Here is a 20,457-nt window from a genome sequence, read left to right as displayed (position 1 = left end):
CCAGATCACATATGGATAGGCTGGGGAACTATTAATGGAGTTTAATGAGACTACCCTTGTCAACCAAGGAAAAAAGGGTAAAAATGTTACCACAGACTCAGAGGATCCACTTACCTGTGTGCATCCAAGCCAAGAAAAAAAAGAAAAAGAAAAAAAGACAGAAGCAGGATTTTACAGCGAAGAAGTTTACAGTGAAGATTTATTCAAGGAGATGGTGCCAAGCCCAGAGACACAGGTGAGCTAGGGCTCTCAAAAACCTGGCTCTCCAATGGCCTCTGGTGCCTGGGTTATGTAAGGGAAAAATCATTAATCATGGTTACTATAGGAGCTAGGGCCATGAGCTCTACTGATTGGTTGGGGCTAAGGCAGGGAGCAGTTGATCACGATATCAGATCCTGATGTCAGCCATGGCATTGTTTGGTCCGGTTTCCAGGGGATGCGGTCCGTGGGGCCTTCCACTTTCATGAGTCTGAAGCTGAAACATAATTGAGGCCAAGGTGTTATCTTTGTTTGACAAAAACCTTATTCTATTTCAGGTGTGTTGTATCTTGGTCATAGTTGATAGATCTGAGTTTGATACTGACCAGAATCTAATATCCTAAAAGCTTAATGATTAAAAGGCATGGACATATAGTATATATACCAGTAGGAGGTTCTAGTGGAAAGAATGCAGTTGAGTCATAGTTCTAGCAGTCTAAACAAAGCTAGTTCAAATTAAAGAAAAATACATACTAAAGAAATGAAGTTCTCGTGCGGTTACAATTGCTAATATGCTTCTTTACTGCATTAATAATAATAATAAAAGGCTTCATCCTTTTTCAATGGGCTTATACACTATTTTCAATAAACCTGGAATGCCAGAGATTCTGTTTCATCACAACAACAAATTTGCTGAGGAGCGCTACTAAATACATGGAAGTCTATGGAAAGAGTAACTGTAAATCAAGACAAGTGATACACTGAGAGAAGACATTTGCAACAGTGTGAACATCAAAGTTAATACTATCCTTAATATTTAAAAACCTCCTACACATGGATAAGAAAGACTTGAAAGAAAATCATGCAGGTCACTGAAAATGGAAATTCAATGGCCAACAAGCCTATGAAAAAGAGGTCACCTTATTCACTGTCAGGGAAACTCAAAGTAAAACATCAATTATCAGATTAGCGAAAATGAAATACATTGATAATGCCTGCTTCCCTGCCTCATGACTCATTGTGGAATTATACTTGTGGCCCTTCTCCCTACCGCTCTCCAGAAGAGAAGGACTGTTGTGTGAATTTGGGAAAGGAAACTGAGTGTGTTAGGTTGGTGCCATTTGGCTAGGCTTCCTCAGGCAGGCCTGATATCTGTGAGGAACACCTGTGGTTTACCGATGTCCCAGTGACTAGGCACAGTACATCTATCTAATGCAGAAGTAAAGTATTAGTAAGATGGTTTAGCTAAAATATAAAAGGCAAATCATCCAACCCAGCTTTTCAAATGATCTTTTTAAATCTCCATTTGTATGGCTCCTGTAATTATCTTTTTGCTGGTTCGAAACTTAGGAAAGGAAGAGAAGAATACTTATTGTTTCCTGCCCGCTCCCCCCCTCAACGCCCCCCAAACCCAGAAGCAAAAGAAAGAAAAATATATCCATGGCAACATGTAGAGAAATAGAAATTCCGTGGAGTTGAAAGGAATTATTAAGACTTAGGGGGAGGCACCTGGAAGTATCTATTAAAATCTGGACCTGCTTTAGTTTGGACGATGTGACTTGGAGTCTGGCTTCGCTCCAACATAATCTAAGAGGAGGGCACAAGTAGGTAGGGATATGGATGCATCAAGACTAGCCTTTATCATGTCCGCAAGTGTTTGCATCCTCTCAATCAAATTAAGAGAATAATTACACTATTCTCTCTGGCTTTCCATATGTTTGAAATTTTCCATAATAAAAAGTTGTTTTATAATACATATTACCTTCAACCAGCAATCTCACTTTTAGGACTTTATTCCATAGAAATAACATATCAGCCCATTTTATGTGTATATATATATCTATGAGAATGTTTATTGAAATGCCGTATAAAAAATATGGAAATAACCTAATAATCATTATTAGGAAAATGGTTAATATAAACAATGCGTATGTTGACATCATTAAACAAAGTAAATTAGGAGAAACAATCTTGTATAACATCAAAGAAAATTCGCACCAGCTACCTAATCCTTTATTCTTAAACATGAACAGACAGGAATCACCAAATATATTAAGGGATATAGCAGCATGAAAGAGAAAGGCCAAGAGTAACAGAAAAACTGACCCCAGAAGAAGCAAAGAAATCCAGGAAACTTCAAACAAACAAACAGCAGCTCTCATTTGTATGTTCAGAGAAATCTAAGAACTTACAACATGCATTTAAAACTGACAGGAAATCAGATAATAGGAAAAGAAAGAGCTCTTAGAGATTAAAGGTAGGCTGTCCAAAAATTCAATAGAAGGGCTTGGGGGAAAATAAGATGAGGAAATTTAATAGAACATAGAGCAAAAAGAGAAAGAAGTGGAAACAGGAGAGAAAAGAGAGGAGAAGTAGAGGACCAGTTCAGAAGCTCTAATACAGCCATGATGGAAAACAGCATAGAAGCTCCTCAAAAATTAAAAATAGAACTACCATATGATCCAGCAATTCTACTTCTGGGTATATATCCAAAGGAAATAAAAACAGGATCTCGAAAAGATAGCTGTATTCCCGTGTTCATTGAAGCATTATTCACAGTAGCCAAAACATGGAAACAACCTCAGTGTCCATCAGTGAATTAATGGATCAAGACAATATGATACATTCAGCCATGAGAAAGAAGGAAGTCCTGCCATTTGTAGCAACATGGGTGGACTTTGAGGGCATTATGCTAAGTGAGATAAGTCAGACAGAGAAAGACAAACTATATGATATGACTTACATGTGGAATCTAAAAAAGGCAAACTCATAGAAACATTAGAATGGTTGTTACTAGTGACTAGGGAGTGTAGGAAGTAGGGAGATGTTGGTCAAAAGGAACAAACTTTTATTTATAAGATGAATAATTCTGGGGATCTAGTGTACAGCATGGTGATTATAGTTAATAATACTGTATTATATACTTGAAAGTTGCCAAGAGAGTAGAAAAAAAAAAGAAATGATTAATAATATGACATGGTGAAGGCGTTAGCTAACACTGTAGTGGTAATGATTTTGAAATATATATGTGCACCAAATCAGCATGTGAACACCTTAAGCTTATACAATGTTACATGTCAATTATATCTCAATAAAGCTGGAAAAAGAAAAGGCTCCAACATCTGACTAATAGCAGTCTCAGACAGTAGAGCCAGAGAAAATGGCAGGGGAAAAGGAAGGAAATTATCAAGGAAATGATAGAACAGTCCCCAAAACTGAAGAAAGACACAGATCTTCAGGTTGAAATGGCCTACTAACTGCAGAGGCAATGATTAATAAAATATTTAAAGCCTCATCCTCCAAACATTAATAAGAAGAACAATATGTTGAAAGATACCAGAGAGAAAAAACTACAAAAGGATATGATTTAGGCTAATAGCAGACTTCTCATCAGTAGCGTTGAGTGCTAGAAACCCTACTCAAGCATGGTCCTCAGACCAGCAGCAGGATCATCATCTGGGGGCTTATTAGAAATGCAGAATCTCAGGCCCCTTCCCAGACCCACCAGTCAAAATCTGCATTTTTAGCAAGATCTCCGGGTAATTCATATGCACATACACAGGCTAGAGCTCAAAGAATGATTACTTCACTATACGAAAAAAATTATTTTAACTTAGAATTCTATGCCCAATGATCAATTGAGTGTAAGGGCAGAATCAAAGCACTTTAAAGCCAGATACAAAATATAAAAATTGTACTGTTCTGGTGAGTGATGTTGATAATGGAGGAGACTATGCATGATTTGGAGCAGGGCCTAGGTGGGATATCACTGTACCTCTCAATTTTGTTGTAAAGCTAAAACTACTCTAAAAAATAGATTTTTTTTTTAAAGCTAGTATTTAAAATTATAAATGTAACCAATAAAATATAATTATTCAACATTGGGAGACGGAAGGAAAAAGAGACTAAGTGAGCTAAATTCTTATCTTTCATTACTTTCATAGTAGGAAATCTATAGATATTGCCTAAATTAAGTCAGTAAATTGTGACATATTGTGTAGCGTTATGGAGGTAACTCCTAGAAGAACTAAAAAGAGAAACAGTATATTTTTACTCAGTGATTCTTTTTTAAAGCTGAGAGTAATGACTTGTTTCAAGGCCCTACTGAAATGTTCTCATTCACTGATTGATTAGAATAACATAAACAAGCTCCACAATTTTATTGTAGTAGCACATTAAAAGTTCATTTACTAACAGTGGCAGTCCAGTATGGGTAATTTCTGTTCAGTAGTCAGTTTTCCTCCATGTGGTTGATTCAGGGATACAGGCCGTTTCTTTCTTGTGATTCTGATATCCTGCAGGTCTCAGACTCTTCTGCATTTAATCAGAGAGCATGAAAAGACAAACTCTAACTTCTTAAATGACCTGGCTCAGAAAGGACATCCTCACTTCCACTTTCATTCCCGTGGAGAAAACTAGTCTTGACATCATCTGCATGTGAGGATGGCTTTGGAAATATAGTTTTCTTGGTGACAGTTCTACCTTATGGAGGGTGAACATAAATTTTTGGTGTCAACAAACCATTCCTGCCTGATTTTGTATCCAAATAGCCGTGTATAAATGGCATGTACCCCTTGCCTTCTCCTCAGAAAGGGCATGTGCATTCTGGACACTGGAAATTCAGGTGTCCTCTGGGTAGAAAGGATGGTATATAAGTCAGATTAGCTTTGAGTTGTTTAAATATTTTTAATTCCTTTCCCCTGCTCCGATATCATTTAACCATGCATCTTTTCATAATTATTTTCTTTCATTTAATAGATCTGTCTCTTATAACTAGGTTGCATATCCTTTTTGTAAATGCATAAATTGGCATTACGGCGGAACAGTGGAAGGAGGTATGAAAAGAGAACAGGCAACATGTTGGGCCCTGGTGCTAGCTTTATTAACACGTGTGACTTTGAACAAGCCATGTAACCTCTCCTCTCACTGGTGTCCTTATCTGTAAAACGAGAGATTTGTTAGGCTTTGCCAACCCTTCAGTTCTAAATTTTTTGTTGCTTGATAATTCTATCAGCAAACTGATAATAATTGAGTTTCTGTGGTACAGATCTGAGTGACCACGGTCTGGACTAGAAGTTCCCACATACCTATAGCAATTCTTAAAGTCCTTTCCATCACTCCCACCCCTGCAATCTGTCAACTGAGACATCACTCTTGAATATCAAAGCTCAACGAGAAACAGAGGTTGAGTAACAGCATAGCAGCCAGAAACCTGATACGTGGTGAGAAACTTCCATTGGTAATAGAAGAGAAAGGTTTTGCAGAGATTCAGCTCATCGGCCCTACCACAAAGCCCACTTCAACAAGAAAGGTGATAAATTTCCCAGGCACTTTACAGTTCATAAAGCAGTCATCATCCCTATAAAGTAGGGAGAACAGGTTATTATTTTCATTATATATTTAGTTTTTTAAAAAATAGGTCCACAGTTCAAACATCAAAAAGTACAAAAAGGCAGATGGTGAAAAGCTCCTGTTCTACCCTAGTTCCCTCATGTGACCAATTCCCATTCCGCACCCTCCTCTCCAAAAGAAATATCTACTGGTTATTAGTTTTTTGTCATTTCAGAGATTTTTACACATATACATTCTTTTCCCTCTCTTCTACATATGTGACAATATTTATTACACAGTGTTCTAACCTTGTTTTAATTTAATATACCAGGGAGTTCTTTTTAGTATTTGTACATAAAGATCATCCTTTTTGTGTTTGATAAACTTCTGTAATTTATTTTGCCAGTTTTATAATAATGGACATTTTAATTGTTTCCAATTTATTGTGAACACAAACTATGCTTTAGCAATTTAAATAGAGTTGTATATAAGTCTTTTCATACACTTGTATATGAATGTATACATAAATTTCTCAGAGTGATAATTTTTGTCAATACTTTCAAATAATCTCTCATTGACCCATCTTATAGATGAGGAAAGGTGATAAGAATTTATGATTACAAATCAAGGGATGTGAACAGCTTTCCTGCTCACAGGTATGATTTTCCTGAGTTGGAGCCGGATGGGTGTGAGTAACACAGGGTCAGAGAGGTTAGTATTGTAAGCTGCAGCAATCAGCTGTGAGGCGGGCAATCAGAACATCTCCACAGCTCACCAAAGTGCACGTTGAAAGAATGAGGCTTGGTTGCAGCGTGCTGGGAAGTCACAGTGGCGGATGTGAGCCAAGCACTACTAGTGTCTGAGCAGGCATTTTGCAAGCCCGACGCCCAGAGTGGACACCGGCTTGATTGGAGGCTCCAGGAATAGCAGTTACATACACGTGGGCCTCTGAGTCAGACTCTCTGTGCCAGTCAGATGCCTGCCACCCCCACCTGGATTCATTGGGTCTTAGAACTGGGACAGTGACAGGACAGTGACTGAATGTGGCCAACCCACATGTCATTTAAACTCTAGTGAGGAGTAGAGAGGTAGTTTTTTTAAAGTGCAGCAACCTCACTTGCATGTTTTAATAATAAGAAGATATAAGTATATATTTATATAGCCATATATAATATAACATATATTGACATCATATAGAATATATTTAAATATATTTATTTATACATATAATATTTATATAATATATATTTATATGTCTATATTTTAACTTATAATATATATTATATATATCATGCATTATATGAAGTATATTTTAAATACATACATAAATATATATTTCAATAACAGAATTTTTTTCATATACTGTCTTTTTAGAGCAGTTTTCGGTGCACAGCAAAATTCAGTGGAAAGTACAGGGAGTTCCCACATGTCTCCTGTCCCACACATGCACGGTCTCCCCCACTATCAGCATCCTGCACCACCAGTGGTACATTTATTACAATTGATGAACCTGCATTGACACTTCATTATCACCCAAAGTCCATAGTTCTCATTAGGGTTTACTCTTGGTGTTGTACATTCTAAGGCTGACGGTGTATTTTTTTATTGTTCTTAGTGCTATATTATCTCATTTAATTCTTCAATAACCCTATAAGGTGGGTGCTATTATTACCCCCATTTAGAAAAGAGGAAACTGAGGTGCAGTAAGGTTAAACAGCTTGACCAAGGTCATGTAGCTAGTGAGCGTTGGAAGTGAATTTGAAACCAGGCAATCTGATTCTCTATGTGTGTTTAACCATTATGCTGTACTGCCTCTGATTCGATACCCCAGTCCCTTGCTATCTCTTCCCGCTTCCCACCCCTCCTGTAGGTGACAGAAAAGGGTCCTCTCTGCTCTTAATTCACCTGGCTTCCCCATAGCCTCATTGTTTGAGGAATCTTAGAACAATTTCTGCTATTCTCTGCAGCAGTAACTCCGGGTACTGAAGGGCAGGAGCTGGAGGGTAACAGTAGCCATGAGCGTGTGGGTTATCGGTGAGGGGGACAGAGGGAAAAAGGAGGGCAAAGCTGGAGGTAATGGAGAGGGGAAAGGAGCAGGGACAGTGACCCTGGACTCAAGGTCCGAAGAGATCTGAAATTAAAGGAAAATGATGAAGATTGGGGGAGAGAGGAATATGGGAACAATCCCCTTGGGAGCCTGCTAACCAGACATTACAGGACTTGGCTCTGGGTCATGGCAACAGCCAGCCTTTTCACTCATTCATTTATTTGTTATTCATAATCTCTTGTTATTTGGAGGAAACATTCTGATAACTGGAGGGTCAAACAGGATGACAGAGGGTGATGCTACATACTTTTGTAAGAGCTTGAACACAGCTAAATTGTTGTACAGAAGAAAAGGAGAGAGTTTGGGAATCCCGAAAGGAAAATCTAGACCTGTACTGTCCAATCTGATAACCACTAACCACATATGGATATTGAGCACTTCAAATGTGGCTAGTGCTGTGCTGTAAGTGTAAAATTCACATTGGATTTTGATGATTTAGTAGAAAAGAGAATGGAAACTATCTCAGTAATAATTGTTTATATTGATCATATATTGAGATGATAATATGTCATCATATGTTGAGATGATATATTGGTAAAATAAAATACAGTGACACTTGAACAACGCAAGATTTAGGGCTGCTGACTCCCCATGCAGTCAAAAATCTATATATAGCTTTTGATGCCCCCAAAACTTAACTACTAATAGCCTCCCGTTGACTGAAAGCCTTACCAATAACATAAACGGTCAACCCATATATTGTATGTTATATGTATTATATACTGTATTCTTAAAGTAAGCTAGTGAAAAGAAAGTGTTATTTAAAAAATCATAAGGAAGAGAAAATACATTTATGGTACTGTACATACTTATTGAGAAACCTCCGTGTGTAAGTGGACCCACACAGTTCAAACCCATGTTGTTCAAGGGTCAACTGTATAATACTAAAATTAATTGTACTGTCTTTACTTTGCTCAATGTGACTACCAGAAATATTTAAATTACATATATGGTTTGCATTGTATTTCTACTGCACTGTGATGATCCAGAAGGAAGGGACAAGGACCATGAAGACTTGAGACTGTTGGGAAAGGTTCGTGAGAGAGGGAAGCCCTGTGGCTGATGATTGAAAGGAAGATGCGGGGAATTTTTACCAATGGGGTTTTTATGGAGGATAATGGCATGATGTGCAATGCAATCTCTCACCTCAGTCTTCACTAAGCAATCTTCAGTAAAAGCAACAACTACTTATTATTAAAGTAAATAAAAAGATTTATTTTGGAGATGCCTTCCTTTGGGGTGACTGAAAAGTTCTGGGTCCTAGAAACCCATTTTTGATTTTTCCTAGACTATATTTGGAGCCTATTTGGAATTAGTTAACTAGAAGAAGGGTGTAGAGTGCAGATACCCTTTCTCTTTACATTCTAGTCAGCATGTCCAAGGAACTCTTAATAATTTCCAGTCCGTCCATGCATCCTGTTTAAGAAAAAGTCATTTTCTTGTTTCATTCCCTGTTAATGTTTTACTAACATAACTGAATTGAGAGAGTTGACAGTCGTGGGAGGCTTCGAATCAATATGGAATTTCTGGCTCATCAAATTCAAATTCAAGTCATCACGAATGTTGCTACCTAATAGTTGCTTAATAGATTTTGTTCTTTAGGAGTTGTGGAGCCGAATTGTCAGGGAACGAACCTTTTGAGAAATGGCTGTTTTTAATCATCTAGTGTAGCCTTTGCATTGCAGATTTGAAGCATAACTGAAAAAAAACATTTGAGAACTATCATCAGCATACCCTATGCTGCTTTCTGGACCTGTGAATAAAAAGAAGCTTGGAAACAGTAATTTAAATTGAAGCTTCATAATTAGGGTCGTGGCTGACACTCTGGTATGGATTTGAAGAGGAAAATGCTAGAGGAAGCTACAGAAAACTTGAGGGAATAGAAAGAAACAAGTTAACTGACTTCCTAATGAGCCAAATAATTTGTAAAAGTAACAATAGCAGTAAATTTGAGGTGATGTGGTCTCAAAGGAAACAGTACATTTTAATGAATTAGTGTTCAATTCATCCTTATCCTAATATTCCCATTTCCATCTCCTTTTGCGGTATGAAGTAATGAGCCTCTGAAAACTAACAGCTGAACTGATTTTAGAGATTTACTATCTTTAACACTATAATACTGTGGTAGATGGCTTTCTATATAATAGAAATATCAGGAAAATGGTTCAGATTGATAGTAACTGGTGATTTAATACCCCAAACTGAGGGTATTAAATGGAGCAACAGAGATAATAAATGGAGTGGGGTGAGGAAAGGAAGCTGTGTGGGGGCATAAAGAAAAAGATTTAAAGAAAAAAAAAGATTTAAAGGAAAAGATGAGTTAAAGGGAAAAAAAAGCCAAAAAAAGAAAAAGAAAAAAATGCCAAGTTTGTGTAACCCTCAATAAATAGGGACTATGCAGATATGTTCGATTTTATATCAGAGGCATTTCAGAAATTTTCAGATAGACTTTTAACTGGTTTTGATGTCCAGAGAATTTCCTTGAGTTTTCTATAAAATTTGAAAATTTTCCCCTCTGAGTTTCCATAGGTGCCTTAAACTTATTTCATGTATTTTATTGGAATCAGAATGATAAATGAATGATTTGATTGTTAAAGTGCTGGACGAAGACTAGACAATAAGGAAATCTGCATAAATTCAGAATTTCTCTTTAATCAAAGGCTAAGTTATGATCAGAGCTTTCGGGTTGGCACGTCTGAATTAACACAAGTGGTGGAATTAATTTTCCTGCCTGGTTAATGTTAGCCACAATTACACAGCTTTCAAGGTGGATGAAAGTAATGAGCCTGATTTTGTAGTAATGACCCAAGAATGTGTTCATCCAAATGGCCTCTATCCCTCTGTTGACTCTGAAAGGATAAAAGCTTATGTTAAAGATGTGGCCATTGGCCAAAACAATTTTTAAAGCCCTCTTTTGGAATTGACTTCAGAGCTCAACCCAGTCTTTTTAATAATCTTGGCTATTGTACATCTTCATCCTTTGGGGATAAATTTGATATTTGGGGAACATCAAAGAGCATTTGCAGCCAAATCTTATAAACAAGGTAAGTGATAAAATTGGATGATACCCTTTGAGGTTAAAAAATCAAATCTGACTAAATATGACTATAAAAAATTGAAAATGATTTGCTGGTAGCTTCAAAACCCTTGAATTAACTTTGAAATCAGTTCCAATATAGGAGTGGCCCAAGTGTTTTGAGCGAAGGCAGTGCCCTTGGAATACGTAAGTGTAGAGTCTGCCAAGGTGACTTCTAAAAGGGATTACACCAATTTAGATGTTTGCTTAAAAAATCAATCTCATCACTTTATGGGCTCTGTGAAATGTAATAGCAAGAACATGAACAGTAAGAGCCAGATGGGCCTACCTCCACCCCTTTCAGCTCTGAGTGACCTTGGACAAGTTGTTTAAGCTGTTTGAGCTTCTGCTTGAAAATTACCAATTGGAGATAATAATTCCTATAGGGACTGCTGCGAGGGTTGGAAACACAGTATGTAAAGTGCCACATATATTGGCCAACTCATAGCACAGGGTTTGTGGTTATTATTTGATGGATTTATTTATACCCAGCCAGATTAAATGTAGCTTAAATGCTTGTTTTCTGTCTTTACATAACCTTATTTGGGAAAAGATAATATTAATAAATGTACCATGTGCTCAAACCATTTATATTAACATTGTTTTAATTTTTTCTTTTTAAATACTATGTTAACTATATCTATTAAATACTAATTGTGGTACATGTAGAAAATGCACTAATGAATACTAAATAACACATATATCAGACTCTGTTTTAAGTACTTTATATATGTTAACTTGCATTATCCAATAATCCTGTGATGTGGGTACTATTATTATCTACATTTTAAAAATGATAAAATTGGAATGTTTGCCATAAGTTATCAAAGAGCTAGTAAGTGATGAAACCAGGATGCAAATTTAGGCAGTCTGTTGCCCACACCTGTCTCCTTAACCAATACAATACCTCACTAGATGTAGCGGATGATAAGGTGATCTTTTAGGGATAGATTTGATCCTTGAAGAATATCGAGTACAGTTTATGGCCAACTCTTGTAAGTAAGTTGAGAGATAATCTTTTTGAGGCCAAAAAGCAAATATGACTAAACTTGACTATAGAATATTAAGAATGATTTGCTGGTAATTTAAAATTTTCATAAATTAACTTTGAAAGCTGTTTCAATAAGGGAGTACCCATGGTGTTTTGAGCAAAAGCAGTGGCCTTGAAACATATAAGTATAGAGTTTACCTAGGCTTGTTGAAAGGGCCAGGACCCACCTACCCGTGTTGAGCATGTGCTAGAAGGCAAATTCAACTGCACGTATGGACAACAGTTTAGTCCAGCAGGCTATCTACCATCTTTAAGAGAAATGGCAACCACCAACGAGTACCCATTTTTTTCAGAAAATGCGCTAGCCAAGATGGTGAGGCAGCCAAGATGGTGGAGCAGTCTGTCCGAAGCGGGAGAGCGCAAATCACTGGGTAGTTCTGATCCTAATCCTTGAGGGGTGGCCAAAGCTAGGTCTAAAATTACAGTTGGGTAGAGACTGGAAACAGGCTGAGCCTGCAGTTGATGGACTGAGTGGGCAGTAGGTGGTCAAGTGACCTCTCCCCTTGGCAGAAGAAAGAAGGAGAGGCTGAGACACAGGCAGGCAGGATTTTACACCCATCATGCTTCCTATGTGGATTTCCTCTATCAATTCCTTGAATGCCTTGGAGCCTCTAGAGAGGGCCTGGGAGGACACAGCAGAGCCTAGTGCAGTATTTCCCCTTCGGGTGCCACCTTCACAGTTTTTACTATAGCCTTTTCTTATTTGTTGATTTACACTTGTCTCTAATTGGATTAATTATTGATTTTTTTGTCATCTACTAACATGACAATTACAGCTTTGGTATCAGTTAGGGTCCCATCAGGAAATAGACTGGGCACGCAAATTAGTTAACATGCAGAGAAAGCGAGAGTTGGATAGAGGGACTGTGTACAAAGGTGTGGCGTTTGTGGGGTTGCACCACCCCTGCTACCCATAAACCTGAAGGGAAGGGAAAGGAGCCATCAGGTGAAACCCTGTGGATACTGCTACCTGACAGGGGCTGTGCCCTTCAGACGAGGGACATTAGCAGCCTGAGACAATCTTATAGGAAGGGACCTGGGAGAATAAATATCCCAACCTCAGACTCCTTCCTCTCTCTGATGTCCCACTGGAGCTCCCCATTGGCCAAACCCAAATAGAAGTTAGAGGAACAGGGAGCTATTGATACAGCCCAAAGAGGCCAATCTTGCAGGGCACTGAGCAAAGTGGAAAAGGTGTAGAGTGCACCTGGACAGGGAAACTGAAGATGTCCAGCTCACATGTCTTCCTCTATGTCAGGTAGGGTCAAGGACACAGCCCTGAAGTCCAACTACGGACACCTCACTCGGTCAACATCTAGCCATTCAGCAAGTTTCCTTGGGTTCACATACTCAGCTCACTCTGAAACCACTACCAATACCATCTGCCAAGCCATGCTTTCCAGTTTCAGGCACAAGGATATCCGGGGAAACAAAACATTTTGCTGAGGCAAGATGCTGTGTGTGAGGAGGGTTTTTCTGACCCTGTGAGTCTATTTAAACAGGAAATTATTTTAGGAAGAAGAAATATGTGTTCTATATCCATCTGGGCTCCCAGTAGCACTAAATTTAATTTCCAAATGAATCAAAGGAGATTAAGCTTTAATGAACTCTAGTTGTTTGTTTGTTTTTTTCTGTCTTCTATGTTACTTTTGTTAATAGATGCATTGTTTTTCAAAGAGCTGATGATTCGAGTGAGGTCTCTGATGTCTTTTGCATTCCCTATAGGGTTTTCACAATTGATCTACCTCATGGAAAGAAAACATATTTCTGCATATTCTTATCCTTATTCTGTCACCTTTTTTTTTTTTTAATGAGAACCATAATCTCCCAGCCTGTGCTAATTGTGTGTGTATGTGTGTACACACGCACTACATCCAAGGCATGCATGATCTTGTTTGGCAAATACAACTGTTTGTTACTATGGAAATGACTGTATCGCCGCCACAGCCTCAGGATCATTAGCAGCCCCTCCCCCACATGTGTGCAGGTTGAATTGGACAGGCTTCAGTCCCAAGAAATAGGATTATCCTTCCAGCTCCATTGGGGGAGATATGGAACATTCATTAAGTCCACAAGAAGTAAATGCAAAAGTATAAAGACTTATATAAATGGAACGTGTTGTTCATTCTAGTTTCTTTAGGAGAGAGAATGGCTAGTAGTGTCTTCTTTTCCCACTTTTCAGCCCTCTACTTTCATGTGTTTGCTCTGCACCTGCATAATACCACCCCACCCTTCACCCCGCCCCTCACCCCATCCCCTGACATACTATACCTTCTGTGTTAACAGCCTGGTATAATTCCTTTTGTTATTTTTTTATATTGCATTTTGTCTTCAGCCAGACTCCTCTTCTAAAACTACTTCTGAATAGGTTTAAATGGAGTCTATTGGAAATTCTCATCAGTGACTACTTAAGGATAGGGCAACCAAAGTAACTTATAGCCTCCCATTCTATTAATCCCAAACCAACAGGAGCCTCAGCTAACATTATGAGATACCAGATTCAACTGCTGAATCAAGAAATGTGTTATTTCTAAATGATGCACTGCAGTGGAGTTCCCTCCCTTTGTTCACTTTTCCAGTTTGGCTGCAGAACATTCCAGAAACAGGGGTCAGAAAGCAACCTGTGCTTCACTACTGGCAGCCTGGATTCCCTCACTCCTGCAGCCAAACCCTCATCGTGTTGTGTGGGGCTCCTGTAGAGGGGACTGGCTTGCCTGTGTTTTCCAGGTCATCCAGCCTTTTGTAGATCAGGAGAGATTTTCTTCACCCTGCTCCTACTCCTACTCTCTCAGCCTCCAGAGGTACATGGATCATAATCAAGGACATTGATTGGATGATGGCCCTCCCCTCTTCGGCTTTAGTTCCTAGGATGCTCATGAGCTCATGAAATGCAGAACCTATAAGAACAGCAGCACTTGCATGATTCACAAAGGCGATGCAGTTGTTGTTTTAACTCTAGGCACCTTCTGTAGCTTGAACTTATTTCTATTTTGCACTTATCACCAGTTCTAATTATTGAAGTTGTCTGCCCTTGAGGGCTGGGACCATGATTTAGAAACTTTTGTATCTCCTTTGCTTTGCAGGGTGCCTGGTACAGGTCCAGTAAATATCAGCTGGATCAACACACTCAAATGAAGGAAAGAGTTCTTTGGGCACTTAAAACATCAGAAGGTGGATGAGGTTGCATGGGTGGATAAAGGCAGCAGAGATTCATGATAGAAAGAAGAAATGAGTTCTTCTCCAAAGGCTGAGCATGCCAATGTCTAGAAGTCCCCAGATATTAGGGGAGAAAATTTTTTTTTCCTTTTTAATTACTAATAATGTATTGGCTACCGTGTACCCTGTGTGTTTGGCACCGGGGAATCAAAGATAAATGACAGATCTTCTTTTCTCAGAGACTTTATATTTCTAAAGAATTATTACTCAGAATGACAGGTACTATAATATAATAATGAGATAGATAGAGGATGGATAGGTAGGTAGGTAGATAGATAGATAGATAGATAGATAGATAGATAGATAGATAGATAGATGATAGACAGACAAAGTATAGTGGGGAGAAAGAGAGGGGTAGATAGATAGATAGAACTCCCCTGCTTAAACCCACTCCCCTGCTTAAACCCCCTCCCCAATAGCATGCCACTGCACTTGACATAAAATACCAACTGTCTACCCTGATGTACGGACCCTGTCCTGCTGGCCCCTCCCCATCTCTGTGTCCTCATCTCCCACCACACCATCTCTTAGCCATTTCACAAACATTATTTCTATACCCGAACATAGCAAGTTCCTTCTCACCTCTAGGCCTTGCCCTCAGATCTTTACTTGGCTGCCTCTTTCTTTATCATTCAGGCCTCAGCTCAAATATCACTTTTTGTGGCCATTATCTACATAACTTCCTCTCCTCCTCACTTTCTATGCCATTACCCTTTTTTATGTTCTTCATAAACCTTTTCACTATCTGATGTTATCTTCTTTCTTTATTAACATAATTATTGTCTATTGTCCTCTCCTTTCCCTTCACCTCCATATGCACCAGAATGGGGTGCTTCCTGAGAGCAGAGAAACCTATCTGGTTTGGTCACTGCTTTGCCCCAGTGCCTGGAACATTGCCTGGAGGCTGACATAAAACAGACATTCATGAAGTAAGAACTTGCTCTGGGGTAAACAAGAAAGATTCACCAAAGAAAGTGATAGACAAAAAACATGCTGAGAATGGGGAAGGCAGTTAGGTCCAGTGTCAGGACTCTGGGGTGTTAGAATACAGGGTGTAGGTCAAGTGTGGAGATGAGCCCTGAAGAGTGATGTGGCCCAAGGGCTTTGTTTGCCAGAAATAGGACTCAAGCACCCAGTGCCTAAAGCTATAAAGGGGGGTCAGACACCAGTTCTAATGGTTCTGTCCCTACTGGGTGTGTGAACTGGGCAATCACCTAATGGCACCATGCTTCCATTTCCTCGTTTTTAAGTAAGCTGATAATACTCTCTATAGGGGAATAGAAGAGTATTCTCTTCATAGGCTGATGTGAGGAGTAAATGAGTCATTATGTAGAAAATACCTAGTAGCACCTGGTATATAGTTGGCTAATCATTTTTACTAAGCACTAGAGGGGAATCATTGCAGGGTTTGAGAAATGGGGTTATGGGATTGAGGTTTGTATTTTGGAAAGATCCTTAGGCTGGCAGTGGGGAGGATGGACCGGAGGGGGCTGAGAAATTAGTCAAGGAAACAGTTGTGTAGGCAAGATGGATCAAGACCAGGCAGTGGCAATGAAGATGATGTAACAGTTATTAAGATAATGGACTTGGTCATCAGTTTGGGGAAGGAGGTGAGGGAAAGATACAAGTCAGTAATGATTCCTGGATTTGTGGCTGGGGAGGACCGGTGTCTGGTGGTGCCATTCACCTGTACAGGAAATACAGATGGCAGGCCAGGTTTGGGAGCCGGGGTGAGGAGGGACGATGAGATCTGTCAGCTGTGGCAGGTTCAGTCTGAGTGCCGTGGGAACTCCATCCAGGTAGAGCTACCCAGCAAAAAAACCCACATCTTCCCAGATGGCAATATGACGCTCACGTGCTTAGCATTGTACTTATTGGTACTTAATAAATGTTGGCACTTAATAGTTAGTCTTTATAATCTTTGCTTTTTAAGCAAATACCATGAAAAACATCTTTGCCCACATCTGAGTTTTTTCCTTTGAGTTTTCTATAAGTAGAATTCCTGGAGCAAAGCCATGTTACCTTCGAAGATTTTAATTCATCTTTCCAAATGGCTTTTCATATGGGTCTGACCACCACCATCAACTTCATCCTGAAAAGTCACTCATTGCCTTTGTCCTAGGGAAATCCCTCAACTCAATGTCTGTTATTAATTAACATGTTGCCAATACCATAACCCAAACTGTATTCTTAAACCATGACATTGAGTGAAATATAAACACTACTGTGTGTAAACAGTCCCCTGAGGGTTGGGGACAGGGGTGTAAGGAGAATGCACTGACTAGAAGGCTTCACTGTACCAAACTACATTATGGTAACAGTATTTCCCCCCAAAAGAACGGATTTCTTATAACTTCCCTTACCATGATTTAGTGTATGTACATGCATGGAAATCCCATTTCCTGTGAATCATTAAGTGCACTGACAGGGGACCGATCGCTGGTCAAATCCAATTTTAGCCCAGAATAAACAAATTTATTTTGAATACATGTAAAATAAAAATTTTTATTTTCACTGAAAACAGGCTTTTGGTCAGTTCTGCATGTAGTTATCATGAATTGTTGGCATTCAAGTGCTTTGGATGTTGGTTGTTATATTTCTAACACTGATCATACACAGAGCTGACACCCTGCAGGGCGATAGCACATGGAGAAGGGGTTGGTATGTTTAGTATCCCTCTCTGTGAACGCTTGCTTTGTAGTCATCAGATTTAGATTTATACATTACTGTAGTTTTTAGTCTGTTGTCTTTTCCAGAGAGTCCTTATAAAGGAAATGTGGGTAGACTGTTCTTGTGTTGTATTGAATATCTGTTTTGTATTTTCCGTGATCCGCTGGAGGACACTTAACCAGGGAGCCCCCAGCACCGATATTTCCCTCTTCTGTTCAGAGCATTAACCATCACTCAAAGTCTAAATGGAGGCTCACACTTGCTTTCGGAAAGCTTTCTTATATCTTGTCTACAGTCACTGTTCTCAGGGGTTAATGAGAGGAGACCACAGTTTTTCAAAGGAGACTGGATCTAATGTGTATGGTCAAGTAGGGAAGCAATAAAGATTGATCATCTCGAGGAAACCATTATTGTCCGTCAGGGGTAGACTCAGCAAAGAATGGGGGGAAAAGACACTTTTGTTTGAAGGTGAACTTGGTAGCTCCAAAATGGCCTCCTTTACTACTAGGATTGTCATGGTGCTTGAAGGAAACTGCTGTGGTTGTGGAAGGGAGTTATGTAGAATGTAATGCATCTCAATATTAGAGAGTCTATCAGATGTCCCTGGTCCTCCTAGGGCTTTCTGCGATTACATTAAAGAGTTCACTTCCCATCCATTCTGTCTGCTTGTTACAGGGGCTCTCCAAAAGAACACTGTGAGAAGAGTTTACACATATTTTTGAACCCATTTACCACAGGTGTTTTGAAATCATAGGGCTCTTTGCCTGATTTTTGTTTTTACATCCTTTGGATTTATTTCCATACACTGGACAGCGATTATTCTATAAAACTATTTTGTGATAAGAAGAATTGAGAGAGGTGGAGACCAAATTGTCTAGCTACAAGTTCCTCTGGAAATAGGTAAAGAGACCTACCTATATTTTTAAGGAATCAGCCATATCAGTTCTGGCTGTAATGGTGATTCATAGAATTTTAGATTCAGGGCGTATGGGGGAAGTGAGCGAGTTAGTGTTTCCTTAAGTGTATTTGTCAGAACTCTGGCCTCTAGGGGGGAAAAAAATGTTTCCTTGTCAAACAAATTTGAGAATTCCTGCATCCTGTATCTCCTTCCCCTTGAATATTCACAATGAAAAGGCAACTTTAAATCAGCATTTTCCAAGCTTATTTGACTATGGAATCTCTTTTCCCTGTTACAGCTGTTATCATCCTGCTGTAGGAAATGAGTCCAGTCTCACAGTGGAGGTCCAGAAAATTAAGCCACTTGTCCAGGGTAATAGCCAGTAATGACAGGACGAGAACCCATTGGTGGTTGATAGCCTCCCTCAGAACAGCGGCTAATTTGTATGGACAGCGATGGCTTCAAACACATTTAAAGATTTCTCTCCCTTGAAATTTATTTAAAGAATTGTTTCTAAAGTTATCTAGGATCCTAGTTTAGATAGATTTATCCCTCGGCAGATGGAAAGTGTGTCATTTGGCCCATTCAATTTAGTAGTACTCTTTATTCATATGCATCAGAAATGGAACCTGAATAGTAAGCACGGTGGAGAACAAAATGCTCAAGAGGCTCTCGGTCTGAGGCGTGGGGAAGGGAGAAAGTCAGTGAGCAATTAAACAAGTAGGTATGTAATTAGAAATTACGATAAAGGCTACAAAGAAATTAACTATGTGCTGCCAGATTGAGCTTAAATTTGCAACCATTTTTTTAACTGACCCAGATTCAGAGGGGATCAATAGCAGCTGTTTTTATAGCTATCTTGATGCTCAGCTCATGACCACAACCTGAGCCACTTTACACCCCTCTTCCCCTTCTTGTTTTTCCAGCCAGGTGGAGCAAAATGAGAGCGCTGTGAGCTGGCCCAGCCTCTCTCCCAGCCGCCCCCGACGCCCACCATGAATCACTTGGAGGGGGCCGCGGAGGTGGAAGTGACCGACGAGGCGGCAGGCGGGGAAGTGAACGAGTCGGTGGAGGCTGACCTGGAGCACCCCGAGGTGGAGGAGGAGCAGCAGCGCTATGCGGGCCGCCCCCCGCGGGGGCGCGCCGTCGAAGACCCCGGAGCCCAGCCCGGGCAGCAGGAGGAGGAGGAGCGCGGAGAGTGCCTGGCGCGCTCTGCCAGCACCGAGAGCGGCTTCCACAACCACACGGACACGGCGGAAGGCGATGTGATCGCCGCGGCCCGCGACGGCTACGACGCGGAGCGCGCGCAGGACCCAGAGGATGAGAGCGCGTACGCAGTGCAGTACCGGCCCGAGGCCGAGGAGTACACGGAGCAGGCGGAGGCCGAGCACGCCGAGGCCACGCACCGCCGCGCGCTGCCCAACCACCTGCACTTCCACTCCCTGGAACACGAGGAGGCCATGAACGCGGCCTACTCTGGCTACGTCTACACGCACCGGCTCTTCCACCGCGGTGAGGACGAGCCTTACGCCGAGCCCTACGCCGACTACGGGGGCCTCCAGGAGCACGTGTACGAGGAGATCGGGGAGGCGCCCGAGCTGGACGCGCGCGACGGCCTGCGGCTGTACGAGCAGGAGCGCGACGAGGTGGCCGCGTACCGCCAGGAGGCCCTGGGCGCGCGGCTGCATCACTACGACGAGCGCTCGGATGGCGAGTCCGACAGCCCCGAAAAAGAGGCCGAGTTCGCGCCCTACCCGCGCATGGACAGCTACGAGCAAGAGGAGGACATCGACCAGATCGTAGCCGAGGTCAAGCAGAGCATGAGCTCGCAGAGCCTGGACAAGGCCGCCGAGGACATGCCGGAGGCCGAGCAGGACCTGGAGCGCGCCTCCACCCCGGGCGGGGGCCCA

At 40.6% G+C, this 20,457-nt stretch overlaps 1 protein-coding gene across 1 annotated transcript in view; it reads left to right on the top strand.

The window, feature by feature from the left end:
• Window positions 1–20,457, top strand: part of APBA1 (amyloid beta precursor protein binding family A member 1) — a 188,639-nt gene that overhangs the window by 105,358 nt on the left and 62,824 nt on the right. The window contains exon 2 of the mRNA XM_015594562.2: window positions 19,474–20,453. Coding sequence (XP_015450048.1) covers window positions 19,543–20,453 — 911 coding nt within the window. The 5' untranslated portion in view covers window positions 19,474–19,542. The remainder of the gene's footprint in view (window positions 1–19,473; window positions 20,454–20,457) is intronic.

This window comes from Pteropus alecto, unplaced genomic scaffold (assembly GCF_000325575.1).
Source record: "Pteropus alecto unplaced genomic scaffold, ASM32557v1 scaffold95, whole genome shotgun sequence".
In the NCBI taxonomy this organism is placed as follows: domain Eukaryota; kingdom Metazoa; phylum Chordata; class Mammalia; order Chiroptera; family Pteropodidae; genus Pteropus; species Pteropus alecto.
Note: the sequence above shows the minus strand (reverse complement) of the source record. Positions and strands in the feature narration are given on the sequence as shown.